Genomic DNA, 15,289 nt, shown 5'->3' on the forward strand with positions numbered 1-15,289 from the left:
GCCTCCAGCACAGTAGAGGTCACTCTCAGGAGAGTTTCTCCCTGGAGAATGAATGCCTGTATCCTTTGCCACCCCTTGACTCTTCCTGGGGACCAGGAGGTTAGAGAGAGTTCAACAGCAGGGATATGCCGGTCACTGGTTTGGGTAGGGAATGGGAAGTAATAGCTGCCTACCACCTCCTTGTTCTGGGAGGAGTTGAGCAGTGAGGAAAGCCTGCTAGACCTTGCTCCCATCCCACTTCTCACACCAAGGTCCCTGGTCTAAGAAGATAGTGAGGTTTTCTGGGTTGCACCTTCCATTTGGCTCCTAGCCAAGGAGTAGGCAGTGGGCTTTGTCCTGCTACTCCAGTCCTTTGGGTCTTGGAAAGGTGCAGAGAACAGGGGAGAGGCTGAATGCCTGAATTGCTCCTTCCCTTGGAAACATTTCTAGCAATGGAACTTTTCCATTACTAGAAATAAATGCCTGTGGCCCTGACTTTCCAAACTGTAGGGAGTCTTCATTTCTGCAGCCTGATCCATTGGTTTAAGACTTTATGCACCTTCAGAGCTTCCCTAAAGTGCTTTGAGATGACTATCCATTTGTCTTCAGACTGAAATCAGAGGCTTTGTTACTGTTTAGCCCATGATAACATTTAATGTTAAATATGTGATCTTTTGGTTAGTTTGTGGAACACAATTAGTTTATTTTTGTTTTAACAAATATATTCTGCTTAAAATATATATTATGTGGTTATATACTTTTTATTATATTCTTGATGTGCCATTTATAGGACATTTATACACATTTTTTTGAGCTGCGACGCACCAGAGATCTGGCGTGCTAGAGTAAACTTGATTAATAGAGTCTGCTCCACACGTTAGCTGGCGCCAACCGTGCTGCATCGTTTGCAGTTGTATAAGCAGCAAAATGAGCATCAGCACGGAGAAAATGGCAGCGGTGTGCTTTTGAACTAAAACACCTTCAGTGTGTTTTAGTTCAAAAGTGGACTGCCGCCATTTTCTGTGTACTGATGCACGTTTCACCACTTGTACAACTGCATGCATCGCAGTGCTGGGAGCATTTCAAAGCACCCAGTGCTGCAGTGCATACATGTGTAAAAATGCCTATAGGTACTGTAAAAGTAAAACCCCAGTTGTCTTGATTTAGAGCTGTTATTAGTTCTAACCATTTTGACTAAAGCTGTTTCATCCCTGGTTTAAAATGCAATTTTTTTTTTCTACAGGAAATTGTATATAAGTCGGTTAATACATTTTCAGTCATTTTATGAAGTCCCCATATCTTCATAAAAATGTGTCTTGTTATCTTCTTGTTTCTCCTAAATCAGTTTAATTAAAGAAAATAATTTTAACTTTGTGGTGTTAGTATAGTTCTGTTTATGAATAAAGCTGATAGGCCTGATCTCAGAAGTCTTTGAGTGTAAGGTATTAAATTTTAATTCTGTGATGGATGCCAAATGAGTGCACTTTTCATTAACTGCAGGACTGGGACCTTAATTTATAGCTTGTTGTATGCAACATCAAATAACTGATAATTTCTTCAGCCCCATATCACATTTGTGGTATCTTGTATTTAATCTGAGTTGAATGCCTTTTAGCAATTTTTTTAAAACTGTGATTTTGAAAAAGCACCAAAGGATGTAATGTTTATTGCAATGATACTGTTTACTGGTTAATAAGCATTCGTATCTTTTCCAGGACTTTGAAAATTGTTTGAATTACAGCAGCTGTATTCTTAGGGTTTTTTTCAATAAAACAACTAATGACTCTATATCCCAGGAGGTACTGAGAAACACAGCATATAAATGACCTTTTTAGGATGAAAATAATTGAAATTGAAGAATACTTGAGCAAAGAATTATGCATTCATCAAAGCAGCAACTTGTTTCATGTCACTGTCTGCTTTTTGATATTCCTCAGCTATGCAAAAGCAGCTTTCTGTTTGGAGGAACTTATGATGACTAATCCACACAATCACTTATATTGTCAACAGTATGCTGAAGTAAGTATTTTTAGAAAAATCAATTGCATTTGACTAGCCTTCTTAGTTTTGCTTCAGTTTCCATGTCAATTGAATAAAAATAATCTTTTAATATTTTTTCAGTTTTAGGATAAACAGGAATGTAAAAATCTGATAAACTGTAAACATTGAGTAATGATACATTACTTTTTTTACTTAATATTGTACTGTTGTTAAATTTGTAACTGAGAATACAATAACTGCCTATTGTGAACAGTTTCTTATTGAAGGAAACTAAGCTTTTGCTAGCATTTATTTTCTTCACCTAAGCATCAAAGTTAAATGCAGTAAAAGAAAACTAGATTGGTTCAAAGTTTTACCAGTTTCCAAATATAAGCTTTTACAAATTATGTAGTTATTACTGAGAGTGTTTTGAATTAATCCTATTTGTAGGGGTTAAAAATTGGATCAGCGTTAAATTTTCAGAATCTGTCTATATCTCTGTGGTTCCTAGCAGTCATAGCTGAAATGCATTTTCTGCTTCATATTAAGTCTGTAATTAGCTTCATGATGGGGAAATTAATTCATTTAATGAATTGCAATCTTTGAATTTGATATATTTAAAAAATGTGGTGGTAAAGAGGATCAAATATAATGAGAACCACATAAGAATCCCTGTTACGAAGGGGGGTAAATGAGGAAGAGTTGTATTTAGGGATCTGGTATTTGTATTAACACAGATCAGAAGGCTTTTAAATAGGGTGACCATATTATGGATAAGGGAACCTGAAACGAGGGGTTGGGTGTGCTGCTGCCATGCACACGTGCGTGCATGTACGCACAGATGCATGCACGCACCTGTGGTTCCCAGGAGTCCTGATGGTGGGTGGGGTAGGACAGTGCAGAGGACCACAGCCAGGCTCCACCCCCTGTGTGCAGAGGCTAGACCTGGCTGGGAAGCCTCCTTCCCCCTTACCCCACCCCACCCCACCCTTGACCCCCCCACTGCTGCCAGCCACATGGGGCTGCCACATGCAGCCTGGGCCCTGACAGTGGCTGCAGAGACAATGTGCGAGACTGTCAGCAGTGGACAGTCATGCTGGCTCCCCCTACGCATGTGCCCATGCTCTGGCCCCAGCCCCCGCTCCCCTCCTGCCCTGCCCTGGCCTGCCCTGGATGATCCCAGCCCCAGGCAGAAGGAATGGTGCCCAGCCTAGCCCATCCTCACCACCCTCACCCTCCCCACCATCTCCAGCTGCTGCTCAGCAGGAGCTGGGCCTCTTCCTCTGCCTGCAGCAGCCAAATCTGGGACTTTTGCTTCAATTTACACCAGCCGGCCAGGACAGCCTGCAAAATCCAAGACTGTCCTTGCCAACTGGGACATATGGTCACCCTACTTTTAAATCTAGGGGTTTTGTGTCTTACAAACCGCTACAAACCATAGATACTAAGTAAGCTTTTATTCTTTCACTAACTGACACTTAAAATGCCTATAGCTTTTTTTGTTATAGTAAGAATCTCTATAAATTTGATTTTTGAATTGAGATTAGGTTACTCCAATGCACGTTAAAGAACACTCATGATAGTGTTTTCTTTTTTTTAGTTTTGCATGGTATTCTATATTTAGATGAGTCTTAACAGTTGGAGGAGGGATTTGTATAAATTTTATGCAGAAAAATATCAAACTATTTCAAGTATTTCATCTGTGATATAATAAATTACTCAAGATTTCAAAATAATGAAACAAGTAGATTTTAACAGTCTGTAATTTTAACAGGTTAAATATACCCAAGGTGGGCTTGAAAACCTTGAGCTATCAAGAAAGTATTTTGCACAAGCATTGAAGCTAAACAACAGAAACATGAGAGCTTTATTTGGACTATACATGGTGAGTTTCAATTGATAGCTTATTGTTCATGAGCATTATCATTAGGAACTCAGAGAGTTGGTTACCTGTGTTAGTCAAAGTCAGGCGGAAGGGAGGGCAGGGTAGCACCTTAAGAATCATTAAGAATTCAGTAATCTTCCTGTTTTAGTTTAACAGTTTTAGCAAATTGTAAAGGAGTTACTAAATGGAAATGGGCAGACAAGGTTCTTTGAGTAAATGTGATATCTTTTATTAAACCAACTAAATAGTTGTAACAATTCTTCTCTGCAGGCTTTTAGGTACAGGCAGAGGGAGAGTCTACATGTGTACTGTGCTGTCCTGGAAGGGACACAATGGAACTGTAGACTCTCCCTCTGCCTGAAGAAGGGTTTTTGTACCTGAAAGTTTTCAGAGAACACATTTTCCAGCTATTTAGTTGGTCTAATAAAAGATATCGCATTTACCCAAAGAACCGAGTCTGCCTATGTCCTTAAACTAACATGGCTACAACCAACACTCCCAATAAATGGAAATGAACATTTCATTATGCATAGACTTTAAGGGCCTGGTTCTACTCTCATTGATATCAGAGGAAATCAGAATACTTGGGTTCCATTCCTGGCTCTAGTACTGATTTGCTGTAAAATATTTACATTAGGTTTCTGTGCCCTTATTTTTCCATATGTTAGATGGGGATAATAATACTTTAACCTTGTTTGTAAGGCGCTTTGAGATTTAGTTAGTAAACTGTAGTGTTGTGTTGATTTTTTTGTTTGTTTTTGTTTCTTTGTTTGATTGGGTATTAAATTGTAATAGAGGTGTTGTGCAGTACCTTTGTCTGTACTGGAAGTGGGGCAGATGAAATTTCTGAGCTGCCTGATTTTGGTCAGCTCTTCCAAGGGTGGAACAGAAGAAATGTTAGTGTAGATGAATGAACTGATATTTTAAGCAATTCATTTTATCCAGTAAATTATTTTTATACCGCTTTTCAAAAGCTAAACTGCTAGGTTGTTAGAATTTTTATTTAACCTTATCTTATAATGTGTGTATATTTTTGATGTTTTGTTTTATTAATGGTGTTATTCTTAGTATATGCATTTTGACCACTATGTTGATTATTGTTATTGTCTCTTATCCTTAAGTTAATCATGTGTATGTACTTCAGTATAAAAACAAAAATAGCATGGATAATAATCATCAGTACAGTTTAGAAATCAGTTTTAAAACTGTTAGTAGCTAATGTCTGAAGTATGCCATTCTAGACATAGATTGATAGATTTTATATTTTCCTTGCCAATGGATGGAGGAAAAAAGAGCTGTTTTGTGACATTCCCTTTGTAAAGGAAGTCAAACTACTTGAAATATATCCGATTCTCTTCCCAACTCAAGAGAACAAGGGTACCCTTTTCTGGACAGCTGAACCAAAATGTTTAGGTAAATCGGTCAATTATTTTAATGTTTTAGAGACCAGGATTAGAATTCAAAATAACCTTCATAAATTTGGGAAAATAGTTTGCAATAAGTAGAATGATATTCTGTAAGGAAAAGTATAAAGTACTATACTTAAGAACAAACAATCGTGAAGAGATTAAAAAACGGAGAATGACTAGCTAGGTTGCAGGGTCACACTAGATCACAAGCTAAATGAATCAGCAGTATCATATTATTGCCAAAAAAGCGAAATACTTACTGGTATGTATTAACAAACTGTCACACGCAAATCCTGGGAGACGATTCTTTCACCCTATTCAGCACAGATAAGGCATCACCTGGAGATTTGTGTCCAAAACAATTTTAAAAGATTCCAGAGGAAAGCAACAGAAGCAATTAGAAATGTCGGAGTATAGAAAAGGAGAGGAAAGGGAGAATTTGGATTGTTTAGTCTAAAGATAAAAAAAAATTGAGGATTGATTGAAAAAGCCTGAAAACAGAAGGCGTTGTTAAGAGGATGATGTCTGTTTTCTCAGTACTGGGCAAAAATAATGGTCTTACCTGCAAATAGGGAAACTTAGGCTCGATATTAAAAAACTTTCTAGCTATGAGGAGAAGCACTGGAACAGGTTAGTTGAAGGGTGTGTAGAATTCCCATTGTAGGTTTTTGGGGGGGTTTTGTGGAATAGTTTATACAGGGATGATCCTTGTCTTGAGCTGGGGGTTGGACTAGTTGGCTTCACAAAGGTCTTTTCTGCCACATTATTCATGCTTAGCTCCAGGTAAGTGTTTGGCGAATCACAAGTTTTTACTTTTCTCCTTTTGTTCTATCCTGTTATACTGTAAGTGAAGCAGCCCACATATTTCAGTTTCTCATTTTATAATTTTTCTCTTTTTAATCCTAGTCTGCCAGCCATATTGCTTCCAACCCAAAAGCAAGTGCGAAAATGAAAAAAGACAATATGAAGTATGCTAGTTGGGCAGCTAACCAAATAAATAGAGCTTACCAGGTTAGTACTCTTGCCTGTATTCAAAAGTTTTGTCCTGGGTGTGTTTTAAATCTCCATTTTACAATAAAGTGGGTTTCTGAAAGATAGGATGTGTGCATATCTTCACTGCTTTTGTGAACAGTCTATAGGCTAGATCACTGATTCTCAACCAGGGTGCCTTGAGTTTTTTTCAAGGGTGCCACAGGGTGCAGTCATGGTTAGCACTTTTAGGTGTGCCAGTGTGATTCACAGAATAAACTCAGAGATTTCAAATAGGAATCTGTAGTGTTAAAAACATATCTCTGTGTTGTAGCATTAAAACAGGCTTTTTGACCTCTACAGTTGTCTCAATGTCCCAAATGGTGCCTTCATTAAAAAGGAAAGGATTTTAAGGGTGTAATTTCTCTTTGGACTATTGGAACTTGGTAGGTTGGAGAGAGTTTCCACTTCCCACTGCGAGGCAAACATTTTCTGACTACAGAACACTCATTAAAAGATTCTTCTTTTGTTAGAGTCTGGTGTAAAGTATGGTAAAGAAATGTACAGATATTTCACTCAAAAAGAAGTCTCCTGTGCCCATATTTATATGCTTACAACACTTTTAGAAAAAAACCCTTCCTTAGATAAATAGATAATCAGTTCATTTTAGCTGTTTGTGACAATAAGCAGCGGGTAGAATGCTATTCAACCTTTACATCTGATTTGCACACAGCTGTGTTGACTTCCATGGGCATTGAATTTAGGCCTTTAGATTATCTATAAGTAAGATAGCCCAAGGAATTGCAAAGATCACAGCATACACCAAAGAAACATGAAGGGCAGAATTCTGTGGTAGGTTTATCACAGATAAACAAAGTAGGATAGCATTTAAAAAGACGTATTTCTCAACATTCACAGAAGTATTACTCATGTGAAAACCGAAATAAAACGCATTGCAGAGGTCAGAGAGCTTTAAAGATTTTTAAAAGTTATTCTAAGGACTTGAGATGCTTAGTTTGAAACACTAGTAGATGTGATGGTCCTAATACTAGAGAGGGGAGGGGGAGCATAATGTATTCATACTCTGGAAAACAACCCATTTTAAAATATCTCACAGTCAGGAATTCCTTTCCATAGGGTTGACCATAGCAGATTGTCATAGTCATGTATCTGTCTTAACAACACAGTTTTTCTCAAGGAATATTACTTGTGTTTTTGCTTCGTATTTGTTTTTTTTATACCTTATGCTACAATTACATCATTTTTATGAAGTTTTGTTGGAACTAAGTTAAACTGATTTGTCCCTTTCTTAGTTGGTGCTTTTCAGAACAGATCACATTAGCACAACTAAAATATACCTAAAACAAATGTCATACCTTCTTTGTTTTCATACCTTTTTGATGCATTGCATACTCCAGCTGTATTTTTCAGCAGTTTTGACATAAAGTGAGAAATACCATATTTATCTGAAACCTCAGGGGGAATTTGTGTATACAGAGTGTAACAACTCAAATTAGAATTTGGCCAGCAAATGGAGAGAACACCCTTACTTTTGTAAAAAGTACCGCGAGAACCTTTAGTGAATATATCTAGATCGGACCACCTCCCAACCCAGTCCACCTTCCAGACAAGACCACAGCAGGGTTTGGCCACCCCATTGTTTATGTTAGAGACATTGAAAATCCAAATGCTACAGCAAATGGTGTTGGTGACGTAGTAGGTAGTAGTCTCCCCTCTGAGTCAGCATTGCATCATTGCCCCTGCCAAATAATGTGCTTTTTGAAGATTGTTGAAGATTGTCACTTTGTTAATATAAAGATGAATCCGTGGTCTCTTGTACCAGTTGAAGTCCCTGTAGCTTTCATAAGGATATTCTTATGGCTAGATTCTGGTTTTTAATACATAACTTATTGATATAAAATTGTTCACTGTTCCCATATTTCCCAGAGTTCTGTATAAATCAAGATAAAATCCTGAAGAATCTGGCATGGATTTGGTCCATCACTTTGGACCTGTTTGTATTGTTAAGAACACTACTCAGCCTTCAGTTATGCATACTTCTATCCCAGGGGTGGGCAATTATTTTGGACAGAGGGCCGCTTATTGAGTTTTGGCAAGCCATCAAGGGCTACTTGACAGGCAGCCCAGGGCAGATGAATATTAATTTTCTAAATTTTTTAGGGGCCCCGTGGGCTGAATAGAATGGCCTGGCAGGCCGCATCCAGCCCATGGGCCGCATTTTGCTCACCCCTGTTCTATCCCAAAGAAAACCCATTCTCATTCCAGTTTGGGTACCTACCTGAGTAATGTGGATTGGAGGCTTGTGAATATGGAGGTTCTAACTGAAAATGTGTAGAGGTTTTAGAGTCTTTTTGCAAGGCTGGTGTTCATGAGATGCTTTTTTTTAAATTTGTTTTTGAAACGTACATTCCCTACAATATTATGCATGGTACATTAATCTTCCTCTGTTTTGTCAAAATTCAGGACCATGTTTTCAGCTGTAGTTGTGCTGTTTGTTTTTTCATTGGCTATCCTTGGTAATCCCTAATTTGGGCATGGATTGACAGCCTGCCCTCTGGGCACGCTGTCAATAGGCATTTGGCAGCTGCTGAAAAGCAGCAGTTGTCACAGAGTCTTTCACCCTATAGGCCTGAGAGGGGTGAGAAGAACTGCTCTTTTCACTCTGCCCCCTGCACCAACCAGGGTCACCCCCTGAGTGACCCAGATGTGTGCATGGAGCTGGGGGTGTTCTTTTACACCTGGAACTGTCACAGGATAGGAGGCAGACATGCCTGGGATTGGAGCTTTCGGCTGATTGAGAGGACAGTAAGGGGGCATTTCCCAGCAGCAGGAACCAATCTCAGAGTCAGAAAAGGGTTCCAACCACTGGAAGATGCCTCTCCCTGAACCTTGTGCACCTCTCTGGGTCACCCAGAAGGCATGCATGGGACAGGAGATAGAGAAAAGGGGCAGGTCCAGCTGTGGAAATTGTCCCCTGCTTGTGCACAGATTGGTTTGGGCAGGGGTGGAGTGTAGATGCCTGGGGCTTGTTCCAGTCTGGGGGAATGTTGCCTTCCTCTTCCCCCCCCCCCGCACTTGCACAGGCCTGGGATTACCCACATCTCTTTGGTGGCTGGGAGACATTGGCACCGATAGCAGAGTCCCCAGAGGGTCCCTTTTCCTGGGAGAGAGGGAGGGAATGTAGTGGACTGTGAGACACTGGGTGTCCTCAACACCTGAGAAAAGTCTATACTTATTCAAGTTACTGTGGGAGGGGAGTAATCTTCCAGGTTGAAAGAGGGAGAACTTTCCTACAAAAGAGCCAGTTTTCTTCTTCCACCTCTTGAACAGTTATATGCTCTCTCTCTGTGCTGGGAGAGAGGCTTTTTTCCTGGTACAAATGCAACACCTGTCCATGGTCTTTCTGTTCAGTGGTCTCCTTTCTCACATTCTGTTTTCTTATTGAAGCTTCATATGGCTTCTGGGACCTGAGTGTTGTACTATTCCTGCAAGCCTGAGTCCATTTTTTTGACCTGTTGTGACTTTTAGTTCATTATTTGCTTAGAAAGTGTTCTTTTTCTTGTGAATACTCAAATTAAATTAAGGGAAAAAAATAGTCTGAATATCAGGAGAGATAAAGTTCTTTCACTGAGGTCTATCAGACTATAGAATAGTCTCAGGGAAAGGGGAGAGAGCTAAGGAAGCTTGAATTAGATGGTCTTTTTTTTGAACAGCAGAACAAGTAGTATTTTCAGTTACCTATCTGAGGGCCCTCTACATACACAGGTAAAGGTGCAGTGGGATCTAATGCGCAAGCCACAAAATCGCACCTCCTGCCATGCCACGTGCATGGCAGGAGGTGTGATTGTGAGATAATGCATTAAATCCCATCATACCTTATTTGCTGGTGCAGGGAGAGCCTGATCCCAGGCTTGGGATTATAATGCCTGGTTTCTAACCCAGGATTTAAAAGGGCGTTGCTCACAGAAGTTTAATAATTTGTGCAAATATTTCAAAACCTTTTTTGGAGGATATTATCAAAGTACTAATTATTGAAATAATAGATGCATATCTCTCATTTCAAATGCATTTAAAGTAGTGATATCTTAAGCCTATGTTTTTCATTGCTTGGTCACTGGACATCATTTGAGTAAATTCTGACCTGGAGATCAATAGTCATAAAAACATTTTGTATACAACTGTAAGCATGAGTCGCACAGAAATGATGACTAAGAACTGCTACTTCTTTCACTTAACAGCGAAAGAAAATATGCCTACCTAGTGCTCCTCAATTAGATAATTAGTTTAGCATGTCTTCTGGTGGCAGCATTTTAGCAGAGGCAGACAAGCTTGATTAACGCTCTCAAAAATCTTTAATGCAATCCAACTCATGGTAATTTTCCAGATAAATGCTTCTTGGGTACGCTGCTAAATTCTTCAGTGTTAGTGATCTAGACTTTGTTTATGATTGGAGAGGTGATTCTGTTACAAACCATTTGGGAAACAGAAAATTAAATCATGATTAAAAAAAAAAAAGTAAAGAAAAGGATTCCGGTTCAATCAGTTGAATTGCAGTATAATGGCAGAATAGGCAAAATAATTGGTTGTCAAGGAAAATTGGAAGTAATTAGATTTCTGAGTTTACATCTATTTGTTATGATGCAGTTTGGTTTTATTTGTTCAAACTTAAAGTATATGTCAATATCATTAAGGTAGCCACTCTTGAAATTAACAAGTAACGTTTCTTAAAGTAATGTCAGGTTTGTTCTTGATGTTCTTAAGGCAGAAGAAAAAGAATAACTCAAATTCTGTTTTAGTTTTAAATTCTCTCTCCCTCCCTCTTCTACCCTCCCCTCCTCCCCCCACTTTTTCTCATATGTAGTATTGCTTTTTTGACACTAGCACATTCAAGCTTCTGAATTTTTATTGCAAGTGTCTCAGGAACCGTAACACATGTGCTTAGGTTTGGTGGCTTTCTTTTCTCTTTTTTTAATCAAAGCTGTTTCTTAAGAAATTGGACCTCCCCAAGCATCTAATTAGGGCTCTTCTTGTTCTGTGTGATAGAGAAAAAGAAGGCGTAGAAAAAAAGACTTTCTATTTTGTTCAAATCCAGGCAAAAGATTGCTCTATCAGCTGAGGGCATTAAGCAGTTTGTTGTTCCTCTAAAGTTTTATCAGTGTGGGCAGTAAAGAGGTGGATTTACACCTACTAGTAGAGTCAAAATTCAGTGGTATATTAGTTCCAGAATTCACATGCTGTAAAACTGTGGCATTTTATAATTAAGGGATAAAGTAAAGGGTTTGTCATCATAACCGTGTTTTGTAAGTCCAGATATTTAATTTTAAATGGCTTTTTATTTACTTTACCCAGTCTAGATTTTTTAACAACACAAAGTTAGCTGTTAGGAACTGAGGGAATCCTAATTTTCAGCTGTAGCCAAGGGGGTCAAAAGCAGGGTAACATCTCCTGCAGCTTGTTGCTGCTGTGATATTACCTGAGCCTGATTACTTAATCTTTCTCAACAGGTCATGAGAAGTTTGCTAAATTAAGTTAATTACAAGAGAGGAGGAACACATAATAAATCAGGGACTAACTATGCAAGACATCAGTGCTTTTTGGGGAAAAAAAACCATTACATTGAAAATGTATTCAATGGTTAGATGTTAACATTTAGTCAGAGAATAGACTGTTCATAACAGAAAATTACAGTGAGGACCAAAAAAGTTTAGTGTAGGTATTTTAAAATATGGAGAAGATTCATTTGCTTAAAACACCATCCTAGCCAATAAATCTACCGTGTTAAATCAGGCTGATGAGTGACGTGAATTGTCAGTACAGTTAGAAAACTCATTTTGAGATCAGCATGGGGTAGTCAACAGTCCTTTACCCCACTCCCCCAGCCAAGCTTCATGTATTGTAGGGAATTCAAAAGCTACATTGCACAAAGATAATATTTGCCGAGCTGTATCTTCCTTCATTACTAATATAGATTTAATTTCAAATTAAATCTGGAATTACAGTTGTAATAGTAGATTATAATCAAATAAAACTTCATTACTCACTATCACGTTGTTGAACCATGAAATGCAATCATAGGATGACCGCATTGCTTTTTAGTAGTTTAAGTAAAGTATTCCAGTCCTTTGCTGTAACTGTAATGAAGTCTTATTAATATTTATATAATGTATACATTCTACCACCATGAAAATATGGATATGATCTAATATTAATCAAATATACAACCGAACAGTTTTAAAAAAATTCAAACTATAGAGCAGACAATGCTGAAAATAATTTATTTTTGTGGCTACAAGTGAGAGGAACAGTAGGAAAACCTGTGGTAATATCCAGTTTACTCTCCCTTTCAGTATCCCCTCTCTGCCACTGTGACATAGGATACTGGGCAAAAGGGACCTATGGTCTGACCCAGTAAGTGGCAGTTCTTGCGTTCTAGGTAATTACTAACTGCAAGATTAGAGTACAGAGATTAGTCTAAACAAATTCAAATTTAGAATGAATTCTGATGTGCATGACAAGATAACGATAGCTTCTGTAGATTATAACTGAGGCAGAAACAGTTGATATCATTAAAAATTAGCATGCATTGTATGTTTTAAGTTTACAGTAAATAAATGGTGCATTTTTAACAGTTACTTTTGTTTCTGTTAAAATTCCGAACTGCAGTTTGCACAGGACCATTGTTCAGCATTGTATAGTACATTTCTATGACATGTTTGTTATAAATCTATTTAATTCTTTTCTTTAGTTTGCAGGTCACAGTAAAAAGGAGACTAAATACTCTCTGAAGGCAGTGGAAGACATGTTGGAAGCCCTGCAGATCACTCAATCATAGGTTGTTATGGAGTTATAACATTGAATTTCACAACTCTGTGTTCAGCCTTTTATGTCTTCTGAGTTATTTAAGTACCCAGTGCTGTTAAAAGCAGTTCCATTTTAATTAGTTTATGTGGCTATCTTAAATCATATGGTTTATAAAAATGAAATAGCTTATTTATTAATTCAGTGAAGATGATGATGAAATCCCACAGAAATTAATAATTTATCTCTCAAAGACAAAGAAATTACATTTATTGCACAGCAACTCCTTTAGCTCCTTTATGTACAGTAATGATTTTTTAAGTCATAACCAGGTGTAGAAATAAAATTGCTAAATGATGAATAAGTTTGGTTATTTATTGGGACAGCCTATGGCAGCTTCATAGTTTTACATGTAGATAATTTTATGTAATGTATTGTACTTCTTTAATTAAAACAAAAAAACATAATCAAATTTGACTCAGCAATATTTACCAAACAGACAGACATGAGCCATAATGGTGCCTCAGCACAGCACAGTTTATTGGTGAATAAAGTTGACATACAAGTTTTGTGTTAGAGCATTTTTAATATGGCAGTCTGGAAATGGAAGCAATATATGTATGGAGTTAGCTTTAGCTGGTACAGGGATGTGCTTAAATGGTGTGCTGGGGTCTTTGTGGGCTAATGTCTACTAGTGCTTTTAATCATCTCTTTGGTACATCTGCACACATCCTTTTTATCTGTACAATTAGGGACATTATGGAAAGAATGTATGTTCCGCTGCGTGTATTTAAAATTGTCTCAGTAAAGCAAGTGAGTAAAATCTGCGCTAGTTTTGTATTTAGGGAAATGCTATAACACATGGTTTATACATCATTAATTCAGTTTCTACTAATTCCCAGTGTTTTTAATTAAACTATGCCAATTTAGTCATTTAGACATAATATCTTCAATTGGAATTTCAGCAGTTGATCTGCAGAACAAAAGTAAATCAGCCAACAAAAATTTCAATTGGAAATAGTCCAACACAGACTTTATGTTGAACTTCGAAATAATGAATAATAGTTTCATATTTTCAATTTCATTTAATATATACTTGCTAAATTAAGATATATGCACTATAAACCCCTTTCTGGGATCCTTAAATTACTGGGATCATGCAATGAGATCATAATCTATTTTTATTAAAAAAAAAAAAAAGTTTCTGCCCCTTGTGGATTCAAAGCAACATGACCCAAGTTTAACTGCAGTTTGCCCAAGTCTGTTTGAACCAACAGCTCCAGGAGGTATGAACTGCACCTTTCATCTGAGCTCTGTAACATGCCGTCATATAGAGGAGAGTGGTGCCATGACTTGGGGGTCTGTTTAGAGCCCCACATTGTTGTAATTCAACCCTGCTACATACTCTGTGAGGTATGTTACAAGGGACAGTTTAGTTAATCCATGTTCCAGGACTGTTCCCCTTGTTTGGTTGACCACAGAACCAAAACAAAAATCATGAGTTAATTCTACATTGAGTTGTTAAAACAGAACAAAACGTGATAGAAAATTTTGGTTAAAATGTTGAAAAAATGGCAAATATATTTTCTACCATAGACTTTTTAAAAATGTAAAGCCAATGCTATATATGATTTTATTTTTAATGAGTTTCCTTTGAATTGGTCATGAATTGTAATTTTTTAATATTCTCAGCATAGTTATAAAGTATAAAAATGATTTTTTTCAATATTAGAAATGGATTTTCATTGTTAATGATAGAAGGATTAGCAAGTAGTCCTCATGTTCCCATAAATATTCTGTACTTAATTTTTCTTTGGAATTGATTAGAATAAGATCATAATTATTTCACTCTTCCAGTTTATTAAAGTAAACATAGTTGCCTTCTTTGTGTAATCTGCTTTAAATAACTGAAATATCTGAAATTTATTACAACTATTTACCAATGTATATTCAATGAATTTTAACATTGAAATAAATTAAGTAAATTATGCATTAAATACATTACAGATCAGTCCCTTTAAAATGTGATTTTAAAATGTCTATATATTGATTATAGGTAGGTTGTATCACCTGGGAATTAAGGAGTGAAATTAATTTTTTTTTAAACCAAAAAACCTGAAGGCTTGGTGATGAATAGCTGTCTTCTGTAGGAGTGCGCCATCTAGAGTTTTAAAACTCCTTTATTTTTAATACATTCTCAAATAATTTGGTTTTATCTTGAGCTCTAAAAGAGTTGTGAAGCTGTACT

At 37.3% G+C, this 15,289-nt stretch overlaps 1 protein-coding gene across 2 annotated transcripts in view; it reads left to right on the forward strand.

The window, feature by feature from the left end:
- The window catches only part of EMC2 (ER membrane protein complex subunit 2), a 48,539-nt gene extending 34,273 nt beyond the window's left edge, over positions 1-14,266 (forward strand). For both annotated transcript variants that reach the window (XM_006035098.3, XM_025191269.1), the window contains 4 exons: positions 1,917-1,998; positions 3,734-3,844; positions 6,160-6,264; positions 12,989-14,266. In XM_006035098.3, coding sequence (XP_006035160.1) covers positions 1,917-1,998; positions 3,734-3,844; positions 6,160-6,264; positions 12,989-13,075 — 385 coding nt within the window. In that variant the 3' untranslated portion in view covers positions 13,076-14,266. The remainder of the gene's footprint in view (positions 1-1,916; positions 1,999-3,733; positions 3,845-6,159; positions 6,265-12,988) is intronic.
- The last annotated feature ends 1,023 nt before the right edge of the window (positions 14,267-15,289 follow it).

Source organism: Alligator sinensis, unplaced genomic scaffold (genome assembly GCF_000455745.1).
Source record: "Alligator sinensis unplaced genomic scaffold, ASM45574v1 scaffold1430_1, whole genome shotgun sequence".
NCBI lineage: Eukaryota > Metazoa > Chordata > Crocodylia > Alligatoridae > Alligator > Alligator sinensis.